The sequence below is a fragment of the Cibotium barometz genome, chromosome 30, assembly GCF_041138505.1.
Source record: "Cibotium barometz isolate CiBa-2024 chromosome 30, ASM4113850v1, whole genome shotgun sequence".
Taxonomy (NCBI): domain Eukaryota; kingdom Viridiplantae; phylum Streptophyta; class Polypodiopsida; order Cyatheales; family Cibotiaceae; genus Cibotium; species Cibotium barometz.
The window spans coordinates 51,107,754-51,125,955 of NC_141075.1; the positions used below are offsets into that span (position 1 = coordinate 51,107,754).

At 48.2% G+C, this 18,202-nt stretch overlaps 2 protein-coding genes and 1 pseudogene across 9 annotated transcripts in view; 1 reads left to right on the forward strand and 2 right to left on the reverse strand.

Annotated features, from left to right (window-relative positions):
• Positions 1–18,202, forward strand: part of LOC147621617 (flowering time control protein FCA-like) — a 114,451-nt gene that overhangs the window by 75,519 nt on the left and 20,730 nt on the right. For 5 of the 8 annotated variants that reach the window (XR_015269864.1, XM_086824407.1, XM_086824410.1 and 2 more), the window contains 6 exons: positions 2,662–3,132; positions 3,216–3,269; positions 3,446–3,616; positions 3,712–4,083; positions 4,756–4,797; positions 4,880–4,963. Coding sequence is in view for 7 of the 8 variants with exons in the window: in XM_086824407.1 (XP_086680533.1) it covers positions 2,662–3,132; positions 3,216–3,269; positions 3,446–3,616; positions 3,712–4,083; positions 4,756–4,797; positions 4,880–4,963 (1,194 nt within the window). In the remaining variant the exon portion in view is untranslated. The remainder of the gene's footprint in view (positions 1–2,661; positions 3,133–3,215; positions 3,270–3,445; positions 3,617–3,711; positions 4,084–4,755; positions 4,798–4,879; positions 4,964–18,202) is intronic. The other 3 variants (XM_086824411.1, XM_086824406.1, XM_086824409.1) reach the window with 1 other exon arrangement.
• LOC147621619 (uncharacterized) lies at positions 10,309–11,712 on the reverse strand. Its single transcript, XM_086824403.1, has 3 exons — positions 11,278–11,712; positions 11,016–11,177; positions 10,309–10,920 (listed from the first exon to the last, which is right to left on the reverse strand). The coding sequence occupies exons 1-3, from the start codon at positions 11,701–11,703 to the stop codon at positions 10,465–10,467; spliced, it is 1,044 nt and encodes a 347-aa protein (XP_086680529.1). The 5' UTR covers positions 11,704–11,712; the 3' UTR covers positions 10,309–10,464.
• LOC147621620 (uncharacterized) lies at positions 11,753–13,294 on the reverse strand (annotated as a pseudogene).

An 18,202-nucleotide genomic window follows, 5' to 3' on the forward strand; every position in this document is an offset into this window, starting at 1 on the left:
TCTGGGGCGTCGAGCTCTGCATAACTCAGTGGCTCTGTCGAGTGTCGCACCTCTAGGCAGAGCTCCTACACTAGCCTGTGGTCTGGGTATGATGGGTGGATCAACCCTCGGAGGCTGGTATGGAAGAAGTCAGTGAGAGCTCTCTGTGCTGGTCCTCGAGCAAGTACAGCTGATCTGGATCTCACTAAGGACTCCCTGTGTCTACGGAGCTCTAGAAGAAAAAGTCATAGGCATCTCTGATCCGGGAAGTCAATGATCTTGGAAAGTGGTCTGAACCCAGCTCGGAAGAGGCAGTGGAACCATCCCCGAATCTCATAGTACACGGGGCATCGGCATATGTAATGGTCCTCTGTCTCAGGCTCTGTGTGATAGAGTTGGCATATCCTGTCCTCTGGTGCGGCCGCCCTAGGCCCATATCTGGCAGTCTCCACTCTCAGCTGGTGGGACGAGGTGCGGATCTGGCCGATCGCACATCTCACCCCAAAGGATAGGTGTATGTCCATGTCTCTTGATCAGTATGGCCCGTGCAAAAGCTTTGTGGAAATCCACAAAGCAGCAGTATATCCATTGCCCATGAGCTCTCCCCTCCTCAATGATCCCCCGTAGTGTAAAGATATGATCTAGTGTGGAGTGCCCTCTCCTGAAGCCTGTCTGCCCCGGTGCTCTGAGTCTCTGCTCCTCGGACCATCTACTAAGCTCATGCTCCAAAATCGAACCATAAATCTTGGCCAAGGTGTGACCAATCATGATAGTCCTATAGTTGTTGGGGTCCATGGGGTCACCTGCTTTCAAGATAGGTACAATAGTATTCGATGACACCTGACGGGGAAGCCTTCACATAAAGCCCTGTTAAACATGTGAACCAGTAAAGGGGCTAGCATATTCCTAGCATGGGAGAAATGCTCGGTGAGGAGTCCATCATGATCCTGTGCTTTCCCATTCTGCATCCTGTCAATAGCATCTGTCACCATGCTGAGGTGAAAGAAGGAAGAGTGTTGGGGACGAGGTTTGGGTGGATGGGGGAGAGGTGGCTGCTCAGGGACATGGTAGAGAGAGGTGGCATAGGTGTGCCAGGTGCTGGATGAAGTAATCGGAGTTGGAAGGTGATGATCTTGGAAGATTCTCCAGGCCTCTTTACAGTCCCTTCCAAGAAATAGTTGGTATAGCTCCTACTCGAGCCTTGCTAGGTAGGCTCTCTTCTTTCTCCGTGTGACACGTCGAAAGATCACTCACGCCTGCTGGTGAGTGGTGGATCCTAGTACCATCTCCCGATGTAGATGGGCTCGGGTATCACGACATTCCTCGTCGTACCAGCTATTCTATGGGACAGTCCCTCCTGGTGATGTAGGGGTGGCTCTGAAGTGTGGGAAGGCAGCTGCAGCGGATGTATGGAGGGTGGATGAGAGGTGTGTAGTAAGCTCATCAAGTGGGATGTGGGGGTTGAGGTCGGAGAGGATGCGGTAGACGTGATCAGAATAGATGGAAGAGGTCTTTCTGGTGAAGTGGTATCTCGGACGGTGATGGGGCAAAGCAGGCGGTTGCATGGTGTATCGGCATGTGAGTGAGAAAGAAAGAAAGAAAGAAAGATATATTAACGTCTGCAAAAGGCCGAAATTGGCCTATGAGACAAACAAGTAGTACAACGATGTTCCTCCAATCATCAAGAGGAAAATGTGGAGTGAGAATAAAATGTACAAGTATGACAACACGACCATAGGGGACTCAATGGTGGTGTACAAACGAGAGGGTGTGGATGGAGTACAAACGAGAGAGAGAGAGAGAGAGAGAGAGAGAGAGAGAGAGAGAGCACAATGGGGAGATATTGCACAGCACAATTATAAATGAACTATGATAATACTTCCACCATGTACATTACTTTTATAGGCGTCAAGCCTCATCTTTGGACCTAGACTTTAATAAGGGCTGTTCATACCCTAAGGGGCTTTTCACATCAATGGACACACTACTAAACTCCGAAATACCCAACAAAGCCCCCTTCCGAGTGATGGAGGTGACGTTTGACAAACCTTCCATAGTCTCAGCACTCCAACAAAAAGAAATCAAGACATAGTCCCTGCAACTGGTTTAGAGACTCATTAACATGGCTCAGAGGCAAATAAGCATGGCTCAGAGGCTAATAAGCATGCCTCCGAGGCCCATGTAGCATGGCTCAGTGCGAAACATTTGGAGGTCGTGTCCTGCGGCGGGAGACAAAAGATAGCCTACATCAGTCTATCAGGACAACACCCACCCCAGCTTTTGATCCATTGAAGTTCTTACGAGAGATTGTTCAACACAATGATGAATGAATTATGATAATATATCCCCCATCAAGCCTCATCTTTTGACCTAGACGCTAATAAGGGCTGTTCACACCCAAAGGGGTGTTCACACCAATGGACACACTACTTGACTCCGAAATACTCAATAAAAGTCCATGTCACAACTTCAATCTAGGATGTCCCTAGATGCTTCACTATGCTTGTTTATGTGTGATCCTTTGCTTTACATCGTGGCTTTTAAGAAGCTATAAGCTAAGCAGGGAACCAAAATGGTTTTTAGGCAGATAAGGTTGCCTAATGGAAGTTAACACTTGGTTTTCTGTTAAGTATTGGTAGTGAGCTCTGCTCTTTCACTTATGGGTTATATATAAATTTACAGGGGTTCAATGAGCCATCAGCTCACAAACCAGGACAAGTGTTTGGTCAGCAACTTTCTTTGCATCAGCAGCCACCACAACAGTTTTTGCCCAGTACTGGGCATCATAATCAACTCCAGCCTCTACAAGGATTTCCACTGACTCAGTCCACAGATACAAGGTTGCAGCAGCAGGTTTCTTTAGGGCAGCTTTCCTCTGCTCAGCCCATAGTACAGGTGTATGCCCAGACTTCTGTCTCTCATCATCAATTGCAGCAACAGGTTTTAACCTCCATTCCGCAAGCAGTACCAACACTGCCATCCCAGCAGCTGCAGTTGCAGCCTCCGCACCAGCAGGATTCTCAACCAAATCAGCAGCCCATTGTGGGGCAGACAGGTCACCCTTTGCAGCAAGTACAGCAACAAGTACTGCCATTGCAGCCCCTTCCATCTCATCTGCAGCAGCAAGTTGTAGTTAAGGAAACATCCCAACAGGTACAAGTACCACAGACTCTCCAGGTTTTTATGCAGTGTGTTGTATGCAAGCTGTACAAGCTGAGTTTTAACTTCATCCATAGCAGGCATATCTTCAACCTCTTCAAATGACGAGTCAGCAGCCAGTGACTGTGCAGGTATGGATAATGCCCATTAATGCTAAAATCTCTCACACACAGATTCTTAGCTATTTCGTCAGTTACAGGATTGAAGCATAGTCACTGTTTCGTTTACTTGCCTGCCTGCCAGCTATTCTTGTGGGAAGTTTTTATGTTATCCAGGCTTGTCCGATGCACGTGTTTTCTCTTTGCAGCCCCCATGGTCTGTTCCTGTACAGCAGCAGGTTGTCACTTCAGTGGCAGCACCTTCTATAGCATCTGTTTCTGCTACTCCAGCACTGGTGACTGCTACTTGTGAGTGGACAGAACATACATCACCTGAGGGTCATAAATATTATTACAACAGTTCAACAGGAGAAAGCAGGGTAAGAGGCCGAAGGGTGCATTGTTTCCTGCTTACTTTATAGCAGAGACATTGTAATGTCATTTTCACTCATGTATACTCATTTATTTGCTGAAGTGGGAGAAGCCAGAGGAGTTTGCGGCATATGAGAAACAGCAACAGCAACAGCAGCAGCAGCAGCAGCAGCAGCAGTTGCCTCATCATCATCAACAACTGGTTCATGCAAAAGCTCAGGGCCATGTTCAACAGCTGCAGCCACAACACTTGAATCATCAATACCAGCAGCAACAGCTTCTCAACCATCAGCCTCAGCAGCAACTGGAGCAGGCCGCTTCTCAACAGTTGCAACATTATCAACAGCTACATCAGCCCCAACTGCAGCAACTACATCAACAGCAACCCCAACTGCAACAACCTCAGCTCCAACAACCCCAACTACAACAACCACAGCGTGAAACACAGTTTCCATCATCTGGAGTTGTCTCATTGGTATTGATATATATATATATATATTTTTCAAGTTTGAACCATTTTTTTGCAATAATTTAACTAAATTCCAAAGATATCTGGAGCTTATATCGTAAACACAATTTGCTTTCCTCCGTAATGAAGCTGGGTGTGCTTGCTATAAATTGGTCATATGGGTCCACGTGCATGTAGCCGAGTGGTGAGGGCTGAGGGTTCCAAAACATGGGCTCGAGCTTAAACCCTCCATGGGCTACGTGCATGGGTGTGGAGCGACTGGCTTGCTTTAGAGCAGACCCAGGCATGTTCTTCAGGGAGCTGTGGACACCCCCTTCATTGATGTATACCATTCTATACCCCCAGTATGGTATAGGATGGAGCTAGCTAGGTTGCATATCATGATTGTATACTCCATGCATATAGCTTTGCATTCTCCTAGTAGTAGAGCTCCAGCACCTCCCCCACTCATTGTACTTATTGCACACCCAGATTCAGCTTTTTAGTTCAGTACTTTTTCATTTTGTTGGGATGACAGAGGATACCCCACACAGGTACACTGATTTGTCTCATAGGCCGAGTTCGGTCTTTTGGAAGACGTTAATAAAATCTTTCTTTCTTTCTTTCTTTCTCTCAAAATTAAAGAGGCTATATGGAATACACTTGATGACGAGCATGGTTATTCTTGGTGTAATGCAGCAATTTACACAACCCAGTGGAGGAGCTTACCAACCTGTTCAGGTATACCTCTATTATACTTGATCCAGCTGCTCTTCCTGTCAGTAGGGCCAGCATTTACATGATGGGAGTTTTGGTATTATAGGGTTATGCTCAGGGGCAACCTGCAAATGGAGTGATAGATCCTTCGAGAAGTACTCATCATCAGCAGTTTCCACCAAGCCAGCAGGTAGAGAGCTCTTTCTTTAAGGACTTCTTGGGACAAATCCTTGGACTTGTCAATGCGTTATCTCTGCGATGACTTAAGGACTTCTTGGGACAAATCATTAAGGGCTTCTCAATGCATTCTTTCTGTGATGACTTATTCTTGGATCTGGTTTATGTGCCAAGACTTTTCTTTTTCTAAACAAGATTCTTCTTCCTCCTTTCTCTCTCCTTCACTATCTCGTGCCCCTTCTTACCGCCCACACACCCGCTTTCACCTTCACTCGCATCCATTTCCATCATGATCTAGATCATATCTATGAGGATCACCTCTCCCGCCACACATCAGCCTTAGATCTCTCCCATTTTCACACTGAAATGACAGCTCTGTTCCCTTCTGCATGCATATCCACACTGAAATGACAGCTCTGTTCCCATATCCACACTGAAATTACAGCTCTAGATCTCTCCCATATCCACACTGAAATGACAGCTCTGTTCCCTTCTGCACGGCTCTGCTCATGCTAGCTTCCCCTACACAACTCTTGCGAGATAGAGAGCATGGGCTGATTTCAGCACGTGAGATGCTAAGGGTTTTCCGTTGCCTTACCCGTAGGAGGAAGCATGCATTTCTTGCCAAACGAGAACAAGAGGTATACCAACTCTTCTTGAGTGAGTATAGCCCGCTGGGATAGGTCGGATGCTTGGCGCATTGTTGAGAAAAAAAGGACCCCAACACCCTTCAGAGACCCCAACCTTCGGGAAGCCTATGCATGATGGCTTTACGAGGTGCCGGATCAGCCCATACTCCAGATATCGCACATTCTAGGCCCCACCACATCATCTTTTATAACGTTATCAGTGTCACCTGGGCTCTAAAAAGCTGCATAATGTGAGAGCAAAAGATCATGATGATCTTTGCACAGATTACTTTGCCCACCACAGGTATCACGTACTTGCTCCCATTCTTGGAGAACTCTTTAATAGAGCCCTTTGTGAAGGCTTCCCTCCCTTCTGCACTATTGTTCCTATCCATAAAGTTGGAGACGAATAATTACAGGACTATCATGAGTGGCCATACAATGGCCAAGATTTATGGGGCAGTACAAGAGTTTGAGATTAGCTGTATGGCGGAGAGGTACAGAGCATCAGGCTAGGCAGGCTTTAGACGGAACTACTCCACTCTAGATAATATTATAGGCCAATATAGAGGAGGCAAGGTCACGGAAACAACATTTATACTGTTGCTTTGTGGATTTCTGCAAAGCTTTCGACTCCGTCCCTCGGTCCTGTTTATTGAGAGGCCTGCTAGAGCTTAAGTTCCCACATGATATGATATGGGGGGTGATGACCCTTTATGAGGGAGTGATTGGTAGGGGTCTATGAGACCACACAGTTGAGGCTAGCCGTATGGAACTGCAACGACACACTGTGGTCTGACCTAGGAGGGATGAGCGGACGCTTACAGGTAGGGACATTGTCTTGTACACAGAGACACACCAGAGCCCGGAGAGGGGACTACCATACATAGCGGGTTACGAGTGGGAGTCAGCCTTCCGGGTTGAAACCCGCACGTCAGGAGGGGTATGAGGCCTTGGGAAGGCATCACGGTCCTCTATAGACCACACCTTGTCTGGAATAATGAGGAGGCACGATACCTATGGGTGCGGCTACAATTGACTGGAGAGAGAGCTATCCATATTGCACTATGCTATTTCCTAGCCACTCCTGTTAATGGCCAGTCACCTTTCCACGACTGCAGTGATATCATGGAGTTCTCTTGCGTGGGTGAAGTCCTACTAAGCGACTTCAACGCCAGGACTGAGAGCCGCCAGGTTCCTCTACGTGATTTGGATGACCCCATCAGACTGTAGGAGCTGGACATCACTGACATGGGCCTCTTGAGATCATCACAGGACAGAAAGGTGACAGCATCTGGGAGATGCCTCCTGGAGCTCAGAGTTGCACACGGTCTTGTTATTTATAATGGGATGCCCTGTTGACCCTCAGGCATTCTTCACTTGTTTTCCATATGGAGGCGGCTCCAACACCGTGGATTACCTACTGGAATCTTCGGCTATCTCCACTTCACCCTCATGTGCACACTACCCACCCCCCCACCACTCACTTACACCCAAATCCAGTTTGATCACAAGCTTGATGGTGTTTACTCAGACCACAATTATTGCCACCTGGAGGATGTGGACGCTCTTGCCCCCCTTGCCCCCGTCACATCCCAGCTCACCACCATCCTTCACCACCACCTCCTTCATATGCACACCCCGCACCATTGTCAAGTCACCTTGCGGCACCATGCCCCAAAATGGTTGGTATGATGACAAATGCCGACCCCCAGGCCACCCACTCCTGTCTCAAGCATGAGGTATGCATTGGGCAAATCTCGAAGTGCTTAGTGCAATGAATTTCCCGACGCATTACCAAACGCATGAAACGAGAATTCTACGCTTGGACGAGGGAACTGTGTGAGCACTGCCACCCCACGCCCATCACATGCCCCCACACTTGGCACTCATATCCACACTCTTTTTATCATATCCCCGACCAGCCACCTCCCCTGCCCCGCCACCTCCACTTTCTTCACACAGGGCCTGGTTATCATGGCCATTTGTAGACTATGTAATGGGCGAGCATGAGTACATCTGCTAGGCCGGCCGATGACACACTTGCACCCTTACTAGCCTACATATGCAATAGAGCCCACCTTCTTGGTCCACTAACATCAACATCCCCATCCTCAAAGCCGCCGGAGATCCACTTGACTCCAATAACTACTACAGGACGAGCCCTGGTGGAGATTGTGCCATCATGTGTACCTCGGAGGTACTTTTAGTGGCACCTGCTTTACCATGACCACATTAGCACACGCTAGAGTGACACGGGAATATGCAGCTTTGACCCTACTTGAGCGAGAGTGCTTCCAGGCCCATTTTCAGGAGCCCAAGATGAAGGGTTGGCTCTGCGACACCCTCGTCACACCAGCCTTGATGTATGGAGCACCTTTCTAGGTACCAGATCTCTCAGACCGGGATTGGCAACGTGTGGAGGGGCCCCGAGTCATTATGTTCTTTCGCATAATTCGCAGCAAAGTCCCACATGCGATCATTTAGGCAGAGTTCGCTGCAGCCCCAATGGTGGTAGACACTTTTTCAGGCTTTATGTGGGGGCTTCCTCGTCAGCTGGTCATCGAATACTATTGTACCTATCTTGAAAGCAGGTGACCCCATGGACCCCAACAACTATAGGACTATCATGATTGGTCACACCTTGGCCAAGATTTATGGTTCGATTTTGGAGCATGAGCTTAGTAGATGGTCCAAGGAGCAGAGACTTAGAGCACCGGGGTAGGCAAGCTTCAGGAGAGGGCACTCCACACTAGATCATATCTTTACACTACGGGGGATCATTGAGGAGGGGAGAGCTCATGGACAGTGGATATATTGCTGCTTTGTGGATTTCCGCAAAGCTTTTGATACTGTCCCATGGGCCAGACTGATGAGGAGACTGCACGATATGGGAGTGCCAGCAGAGATGCTGTGGGGGATCATTACACTCTATGAGTCAGTCAGAGTACGAGCTCCAGGAGGTGACTCAGAGATCATACACAGCACTATCGGGGTGAAGCAGGGTTGCCCTTATTTGGTCTATACATTGACGAGATCTTGGATTACATAGACAGACAGGGAGGACCAGGAGCACATTTGGCAGGAGTCCTGATACCGATCCTCTTGTATGCAGATGATATTGTTCTTATTTTTGATTCACCCGAGGGGCTGTAGAGGCATTTGGATGCATTACGGGCCTTTTGCGAGGACCGGACCTTAGTGTGAACCTTGGAAAGACCAAGGTCATGATCTTTAACACCTCCTCACAGTGGATAAGTAGATTTGCACTACAGTTTACATACAGTGGAGAGCCTGTGGAGTATGTTACCTCATATGTATACCTTGGGATCTTCTCGATGCGGAAGGCGGTTGACGCTAGATTGATGAGGGGATATGCAGCCCTTGGCTCCCTAGAGAGGCAATGCTCACAAATTCAGTTTCAGTTGCCGAGGACCAAGCTTTGGCTATTTGATACTCTAATTACACTTGCACTACTGTATGGTGCCCCCATCTGGGGTCCTATCTTATACCACAGGAGGAGAAAGAGGAGAGAGTCGGCCGAGACAGATACAGAGGAGGTATATGATGGGTAGAAGATGATGGAGAGGCCCCTAGTGGCGATGATCTCATGCATGATTAGGAGTAAACCATCAGTGCCACATGAGATTGTGCGGGCAGAGATGGGGGTTGCACCGATAGTGATAAAGGCTCTATTCAAGACAGTGATATACTGGCATAGGCTATGGGAGCTTCCACTAGAGATACCCCCGGCTAGCCTTCGAGACAGTTGACACTTGTGGGGGATACAGAGTGCTGGTATGCACATGTAGGCACTTGGTTTGGCATGCACGGTATGCAGATGGAGGCACTCCCCTCGCTTCCAATACAGCATAGAGGCCTCGTCATTTGCTTTCACCCGTACAGAGCGGAAGAGGGTTATCAGGAAGGACATTGTCAGACTGGTTACTCAGAGGACATGGAGTTCACCTAGTCGTCCACTGGTGATGAAGATGGCCTTCTACAGAGATCACCTCCTATGCCTGACAGAGGATGGGTTCATCATCCGTCCACGCTACATGGACATACACCTATCGTTTGGGGTGAGATGTGCGATCGGCCAGATCTGCACCTCGTCCTACTAGTTGAGAGTGGAGACTGCCAGATATGGGCCTCGGTGGCCACACTAGAGGACAGGATATGCCAGCTCTGTCACACAGAGCTTGAGACAGAGGACCATTACATATGCCAATGCCCTGTATACTATGAGATTCGGGGGAGGTTCCACTGGCTCTACCGAGCTGGGTTTGGACCACTTTCTAGGATCATGCAAGGTTGATGTGTACGTACTGTACGTAATGTACGGTACGTATTTGTACGTTGTTCCGTACAGATAAAATTTTTGTGTACGTAAAAATACGTACCATTGTAAAAAATATCAATCTATATGGCATTTCATATCAAAATAAACATAAAAAGATCCAAATACATTTTAAATTGTGAGAGAGACCTACAAGACAATCTAATAAGGTCTTTGCTAATACGCATTTGATTAGTAATCACAAAACCCTTGCCGCATAAGGTAAAACTTGTTACTTCAGAAATCAAACATCAGATACCAAAACCATTTTTCAATCAGATGACAGAGATCAATCTTCAATCACCAATCACCACTGTTAGAAGTTAGCTCTATATAAACTGATGAATCAGTGTTCAGAGTGCACACAACAAAAGTCTCGACTCTCATCCATGTCAAAAGGCTGCAAATGCATCAAGATTCAAAACAAACTGAATACAATGCACATACTACATAGCAAGCTGCAACACTACATCATAGAAATGTCCTCAAAAGGCCCATAAGGGCTAGTCCAGAGTCTAGACTCCACAATGAAACATGATCTAAGAGTCAAAACTCCTCATCAGATGATGATGATGACGATGCACCAGAAGAGAGCAAGTCCCCATCTGTCAAGACATTGCCCTCGTCGTCATACTCAGGCTCTGCCATCACGGGCACATGTGATGATGTGAAAGATGTATCATGAGATCCATGTGCTACATCATCATCTCCTGGCTCACTCTGAGTATGAATGAGAGTGACAGCCTCATTCGCCCGAGTCCGCTGCGTACGAACAGGCAGCTTCCCCCGACGAATGCTCCTCCGTCTAGCGCTCTCTGAATCTGCAGCCTCCTCACGCAAAGGTATCGCCAAAGCCCGTGCGCGTGACCTTGTGACACGACGATCGATGCTCTCCAACTCTCTGTGAAGGAGTCGTATAATATCTGCCTGCTCGTCTCTGACACGCTGCTCCACGTCGCCCTCAGTAGAGGTTGGCACCATCTTCACATGGGTCGGATCTGCCTGTGGAAAAGCAAAATCCGACAAGTCAGAACCACAAGAAATGACTTATATTGAAATGTGTCAAAAGACGTACGACAGTTAAAACTTAAATATACCTGCTTGGGTGCCCCCAAAGCATGATAATCTCGCACGAGCTTCATGTTAGCTCGGCAATACACTAATCGCTCCAGCTGAGCGGTACTAAGTCGATTGCGGATCTTCGTGTGAACCAAGGAGTAGGCACTCCAATTGCGCTCACAAGCACCAGCAGAACAATCCTACGATCACGAATCACGATACGATTTCGGAGTCAAGACTCAAAACCCTTAATGAATCAAACTTTAAAGATGGATGCAATTGTGAAAGACTCAAGAGTACCTGCGAGAGGATTCGGAGAGCAAGATGAGTCAGCTTTGGAAGACCTTGTCTTCCATAGCTCTGCCACCACGTGAGAGGAAATTTCGTCGCCTCCTCTCTCAAAACCACCGCTCTAGCAAAGGATGGTCCTAGATTGTTCATAAAACTCACCATCTCTGCATCAACCTCAAGTTGCTCATCCTCGTCGTACATTATGTTGATGTACTGGTCTTTCTGCGTGAGCAGAGTGCTCTCACTAAACAGCTCTGGCTTCTTGTAGAAGGGATGAAGCAATGCAGCCATCCCATGAATGGGACGGCTCATAAATGTCCATCGCCGCTCTACAATAGCCAGGATGTCACCACGGCTACAAATTGACAAGCCAACATTCCAACAGTCATTATATAATATAACTTTAAACATATTGTTCATTGTTGCAATGTGCATATTATTTAATATTAATATAATCAAATAAGAACAATATCCAAGTGTACACTCACTGAGACTCCGTCAGTGTCGTACAGGTGGCAATATGGCGCTTCATCTCCATGAAGAGATGATAGACCAGTCCAAGAGTAGAGCCCTCCATATCTGTGATTCGGAGGAGACATGGATAGGCTGCAATGCCACCGTCAAGCTCTGTACCTCTGTCCAAAAGGCCTCGTCAAGCACTTTCCGCTGAATGTATCTAGTGGCCTCTGTCTGTGCATGGTGCATAAACCTCCATTTCGGGTCCACCACAGTCTGTAGTAGTGGGTCCCGCAATCTAAAAAGCCTCTGCAAGACCAAGAACATATAAGAAAACCTGGTCTTCGAGGGTCGCACCATATCAAGTGCACTATGGCTCCTGAAGATGGCCAAAGCCTGATGTTTTTTTCGGAAAAATGTAGTAATCTTCATGGCATCTGCAACATTAGGTTGCACCCATGGCAACTTTCCAATATCCTCCATCAGCAGGTCCAAGCAATGTGCAGCACAAGGAGTCCAAGCAATGCGAGGAAACTCTGCCTCGACCAATTCACCCATACGCTTGCAATTTGAAGCATTGTCTGTCACCACTTGGACCACATTCTCTAGCCCAACATCCAAAATTGCCTGTCTGATGTGGTGATAAATAAACTCAGCACTGATGGATTCTCCTGCCTTTCCTGCATCCACAGCCCGCAAGAAGTATGTGCCAAGACATGAGGATACCAAAATATTGATAATGTGTCGTCTACGCATATCACTCCAGCCATCAGATATGATGGTGCACCCAAAAGACTGCCATCCTGCCTTGACTGGTACCAATGCCTTGTCTATCAAGGCTTTCTGCTCTTCAAGCATCGTGGTACGCATTTTGTTATACTCCACCCCGGACCACGAGTCTGTGTGGCCAACCTCTGCTATGGCCCTCACCATTCTCTTCCATTGATCAGTCCTCAGTACATTGAAGGAGATGTTGCACTCCACAAGAGTGCTTGCAATCTCCATCTCAGCCACTTTTTGTCTCTCTTTCACCCACGAAAGAGATGACACACGTGAAGGCAAAGTACTCTGTCTCAGCACATGTGCATCATCATCCTCATCACCCTCCTGCATGACACGGGCCCTCTTTCTGCCCCCTGTAGACTGGCTATCCTGTGTGGAAGAATCACCCATCTCCCCCACAAGCGCATCATGAAGTGCATCTTGAGTGTGCTGGCTGCCCCTTACCTTCTTTGAACCCTTTGCTGTTGATGAATTCTCAGCAATGAGCTTGTCTCTGATATCCTGCGGCACCTGCTTGCACCCACCACAATTGCCGGTGGTGCCAATACCTGTCAAGTGTATCACGACACGAGAAATTGTGCTCGTGAGCTCGAAGTTGCAATACTTGCACTGCCATCTACGCGTGCCAGAACCAGCTTGGGTCGGCGTATTAATAACACGGATGACATTCGTGTGCTCCTGCCAGTAGGGGTTGCATGGCTTCGGCATATTGGATCCTGGAAGCTCTGTGACACAAACAAAGAGAGAGAGAGAGCTTAGAGCAGAGTACAGTCTCCAAAGGAAGAAAGAGAGAGAGAGAGAGAGGGAGAGCGTAGAGCATACTCCAAAGGAGGAAAGAGAGAGAGAGAGAGAGAGAGAGAGAGAGAGAGAGGGAGAGGGACCCCGGACTCGGGAGGGAGTGAGAGAGAGACGAGATTAATCATGTAGACAGTAGTACATTGGCAGAGAGAGAGAGAGAGAGAGAGAGTACAGTACGAGATGCATCATGAGGGACCAAGGCCATGACTCATGAGCGAGAGAGCGTGTGACTTACCTGTGCACAGTGTGCAGAGACGGAGCGAAACAGAGCGCTGGCGGCTGGGCGAAACAGGCGAAAATCCAAAACAAGGCCAAAATCGCACGGCGAAGGTCAAAAAGGGGGTTTTTAAAAAAAATAAACGTACGGATGGATCCGTACGCGTACGGATCCGTACAGTACGTTCCGTACGGTACGGATCGATCCGTACGTACGTACGGATGCAACCTTGGGATCATGGACTTCCCGGATCAGAGATGCCAGGGACTTTTTCTTCTAGAGCTCTGTAGACACATGGAGTCCTTAGTGAGATCCAGATCAGCTGTACTTGCTTTGAGGACCAGCACAGAGAGCTCTCACTGACTTCTTACATACCATAGAGCCACTGAGTTATGTAGAGCTCGACGCCCCAGACCGCATGTCCCTTGCCCACGGCCACGCCACCACAGGAAGATCCGGGCCATCATCTCCCATCATCGTAGGACCTTCTCGCGCCAGCTCAGTTTTACCACCTTGAGCACCATGTCACAGCGGCCCATGAGGGATGTATTAGGGTGATATGAGAGCTCTCTGCTCATGTACCTAGATCATATTTTAAAGTTCTAGATTTTTGTTATCTTTCTTTATTACTATTTTGTACCCAGGATGATTTACCTCGTGGATATGATGTAACCTTTTGGTCTCATAGGTCATTTTGGCCTTTGAAGACGTTAATACAACTTTCTTTCTTTCTTTCTTCTTCTTCTCTCTCTCTCTCAGTCCGTCACCGAACGAGTGAGAGCCCTAGGAGGTACATCACAGGAGATTTCCAGCACCATTGGGGTGAAACAGGGCTGCCCTCTATCACCCACTCTTTTTGGCCTCTACATTAATAAGATCTCGAGCTTCATTGATGGATTAGGCAGGGCTGGTCCTACACTGGTAAACATATTGATCCCCATACTACTTTATGCAGATGACATCGTCCTCCTCTCAGACTCAGCCGAAGGGCTTCAGAGACAATTGGATGGCTTGCATGACTTTTGCACTCACCGGGACAAGGTAATGGTCTTCAATACCTCTCGCCCCGTCACATCCAGATTGAGCTTCACATATAGAGGGCATCCTGTGGAGATTGTTTCATCCTATGTCTACCTTGGTGTCACTTTCAGTGGCCCACGCTTTACCGTGCTTCCCGCAGCACATGCTAGAGTGATGCGGGGATATGCAGCCTTGACCTTACTTGAGCGGCAGTGCTTCCAGGCACATTTCCAGGAGCCCAGGACGAAGGGCTGGCTTTTTGACACCCTCGTCACACCAGCCTTGATGTATGGAGCAGCTTTCTGGGGGCCAGATTTATCCGATGAGGATTGGCAGCGAGTTGAGAGGCCCCGGGTCATGATGTTCTCGTGTATGATCCGCAGCAAACCATTAGTCCCACACCAGATTATCAGGCAGAGTTTGTTGCAAGCCCGATGGTAGTGGAGGCACTCTTCCACACAGTCACGTACCTTCATCGCATCAGTCAAATGGATTTCCACAGGTACCCAAGGCTTGCCCTGGAATCCTCCAGACAGCTAGCAGTTGAGGGACACTCTGGAGTATGGTATGCACTAGTTTCCACTTGGTTCTCAGTATATGGGCTCTGCATGGATCGCCTACCCCCCCTTCAGTACAGTTTGGACTCCCCTTTTTTCCGGCTGTCCCACGAGGATACCAACTGGGTTATCTGGCCGGATCTTCTTTGCCTCTACACACATTGCACATGGATCACACCCCCGGAGCTCCCCACGAAGATGCACTTTTACAGAGACCATTTCCTCACACTCACTGAGGATGGATTCATCCAGTAGCCGGGCTACTTGAGTGTTCACATGTCCCATGCCATGCGGATTGCGATTGGCCAGATACGGGTTTCTTCCCACCGCCTCATAGTGGAGACAGGTAGAGCTGAGCGCATCTTCAGAGCCGGGAAGCTCGTACAGACACCCAAAGAGGAGAGGATCTGCCAACTATGCCACTCAGAGGTTGAGATGGAGGAGCATTACATATGTCGTTGCCAAGTATACTATGAGATCCGCGGGAGGTTTCACTGTCCATTTCGTGAGGGATTCGGTCCACTCTCCAGGATCATTGACTTCCAGTACTAGCGTTGCCTGGGCCTCTTCCTGCTTGAGCTCCGCAGACACAGGGACACCTTGAGACACAGGGACACCTTGAGACACAGGCCCCAACCACCGCGCCCCCTCCCTCGGCAGCCAACCATCACCAGCTTCTTCCGGACCCAGGAGGTGGTGGACACCGACATAGTGGATCTTGTGGACCCTCCACGAGCTGCTTTGGACCTACCTCGCTCGAGAGGAGTTACCTCGGACCGAGCCTCTGCACTCTAGCGTGCCCGATGCTCTCGACCCCCCCATTGGCCACGATCACCTCATTAGCTCCAGATCCAGGACATGCTCCACCGCCATCGAGCTATCTTTCCGCGTGACATAGCTGAGGGAGACCTCTCGGCCAGACTCGTCAACCCCATGCTTGACATTTTGGAGAGTGGTATACCATCTACTCGGAGCTGATGTTGCTTCCGTGTTTTTATGTTCTTAGTATTCCATGACGAGTTTCCATGGAGAGTTTTGTATCACCCCAGTGAGATAGCTATATTTATGTTTTCATTCTGTTTTATTTTCCATTCCATGATGAGATATGCCATGGACATTATTGTACCACTTTGGTCTCATAGGCCCATTGGGTCTCTAGTAGATGCTTAATATATCTTTCTTTCTTTCTTTCTCTCTCTTCATGTATTCATGTATCCATGTACTCATGTACCCCATTTTTACTAGTAGCATTAGCTTCCCACTCTCCCTAGTTGCTGCTTCTGGATGCTCCCTACTGATGTATTGTAGGGCTAGATACTTACCTTCAGTTCTTTCTTTTCTTTTCCAGACAGTGTATCAGATGTTACATGGTTGTAACTTTGGTCTTATAGGTCACTTTGGCCTTTTGAAGACGTTAATATAACATTTCATTTCATTTCATTTCTCTCACCAAGAAAGGGAAAGGTAAAGAATCGCCACCCATCCCCACTCCCACCATCATCAACATGACCCTTGAAGAGGAGCAAAGGAGGAATACCCGGGCCTTACATGTACGAGTGTCCGGTCTAAAAGACCGTGATGATGCGGAAGGGGAAACCAAGGAGCTCTTCTCTATGATGGGCATTGAAGCCAGGCACACAAAGGCATGGAGAGTGGGAAACAAGAGAGAAGGTAGTGGTGAATCTTCTAAGGAGAGAGCACTTATCATTCGTTTCCCCTCCATGGAAGCGAAGAAGGACTTCTTGAAGAGACGTCCTACACTCAAGAAGACGGGAATATTTCTTGGAGATGACCTCACACTCTCGCAACTTGCCCACATGAAAGAAGTTATGCCCGAGATAAGGGCAGCCCGAGAGACAGGGAAAGTGGCCTTCTATAGAGATGGTAGAGTGGTGATTATGGAGAGGCGCTCTTCATGACGGCGTGAGACCTATGGGACTACACTCAAAGTTGCTACTTGGAATTGTAATGGATCTCTACGCCTTGATGTAGGGGCTTTTGAGGATAGTTTCACTGGGAGGGATATCATCTTCTACTGTGAGACGCATCAGGCTCTTGGACAGTCCATGCTACATGTTAGTGGATACCGATGGGAGACAGCTTGTAGACAGGAGACTCGTTCAGAGCATAGAGGACGGGGCTCAGGAGGAGTGGCAGTATTGTTTAGAGAGGAGCTACAGCCACTGATACATATAGTCCGCAAAGATGAGCAGGCTAGGTACATGTGGGTTAGACTGAGGGCAGAGACGGGCAGATATCTCTACATTGCTATATGCTATTTTGCTCCTAGTACATTAGTGTATGCATCACCTAGCGGGCAATCTCCCTTTTCTATTTTGGATGATGACATTTGGGAGTTCTCCAGGGATGGTGACATCATTCTCCTGGGGGACTTCAATGCCAGGACCGCCCATAACCAAACAATATTTTATGATACCTCAGAGGAGATGTTGAGGGAGCTTGATGTCAGGGATATGGGCCTATCTAGACTCTCATAGGATGAGGAACATACAGTGTATGGGCGGTATTGGATAGACATGGGGACTGCACATGGATTGGCCATCCTGAATGGCCTATTGAGATTCCCGACATCGGGCGGTTTCACTAGCTTTCCACCAGTACCCACCTTTACATATGGTCAGGAGACAGTGGAGTATACATATGCATATACTTACCTTGGTGTGGTTTTTAGTGGCCCACTATTTTCCTTGAGGAGAGCAGCGGAGACCAGATTGACCAGAGCTTATGCAGCATTGGGGAGACTAGAGAGGATGTGTTTGCAAGTTCAGTTTCAGGAACCTCGAACAAAGCTCTGGCTCTTTGACACTTTGGTCACTTCAGCCATGCTGTATGGAGTGGAGATATGGGGACCCTCAGTGGATCACCACAGCCGAGCTGGTAGCACTGATGGATGGAGACGTATGGAGAGGCCCTGGTTTCTAGGATTTCCCAGATGATTAGGGCCAAGGCCTTCGTACCACATGATATTATCCATGCAGAGATGGCTGCCCCCCCATTGGTAATAGAGGCACTCACTCGATCAGTCTCCTTTATACATAGCACTTGGGCTCTCCCTAGAGACAGATATGCTCGCTTAGCCCTG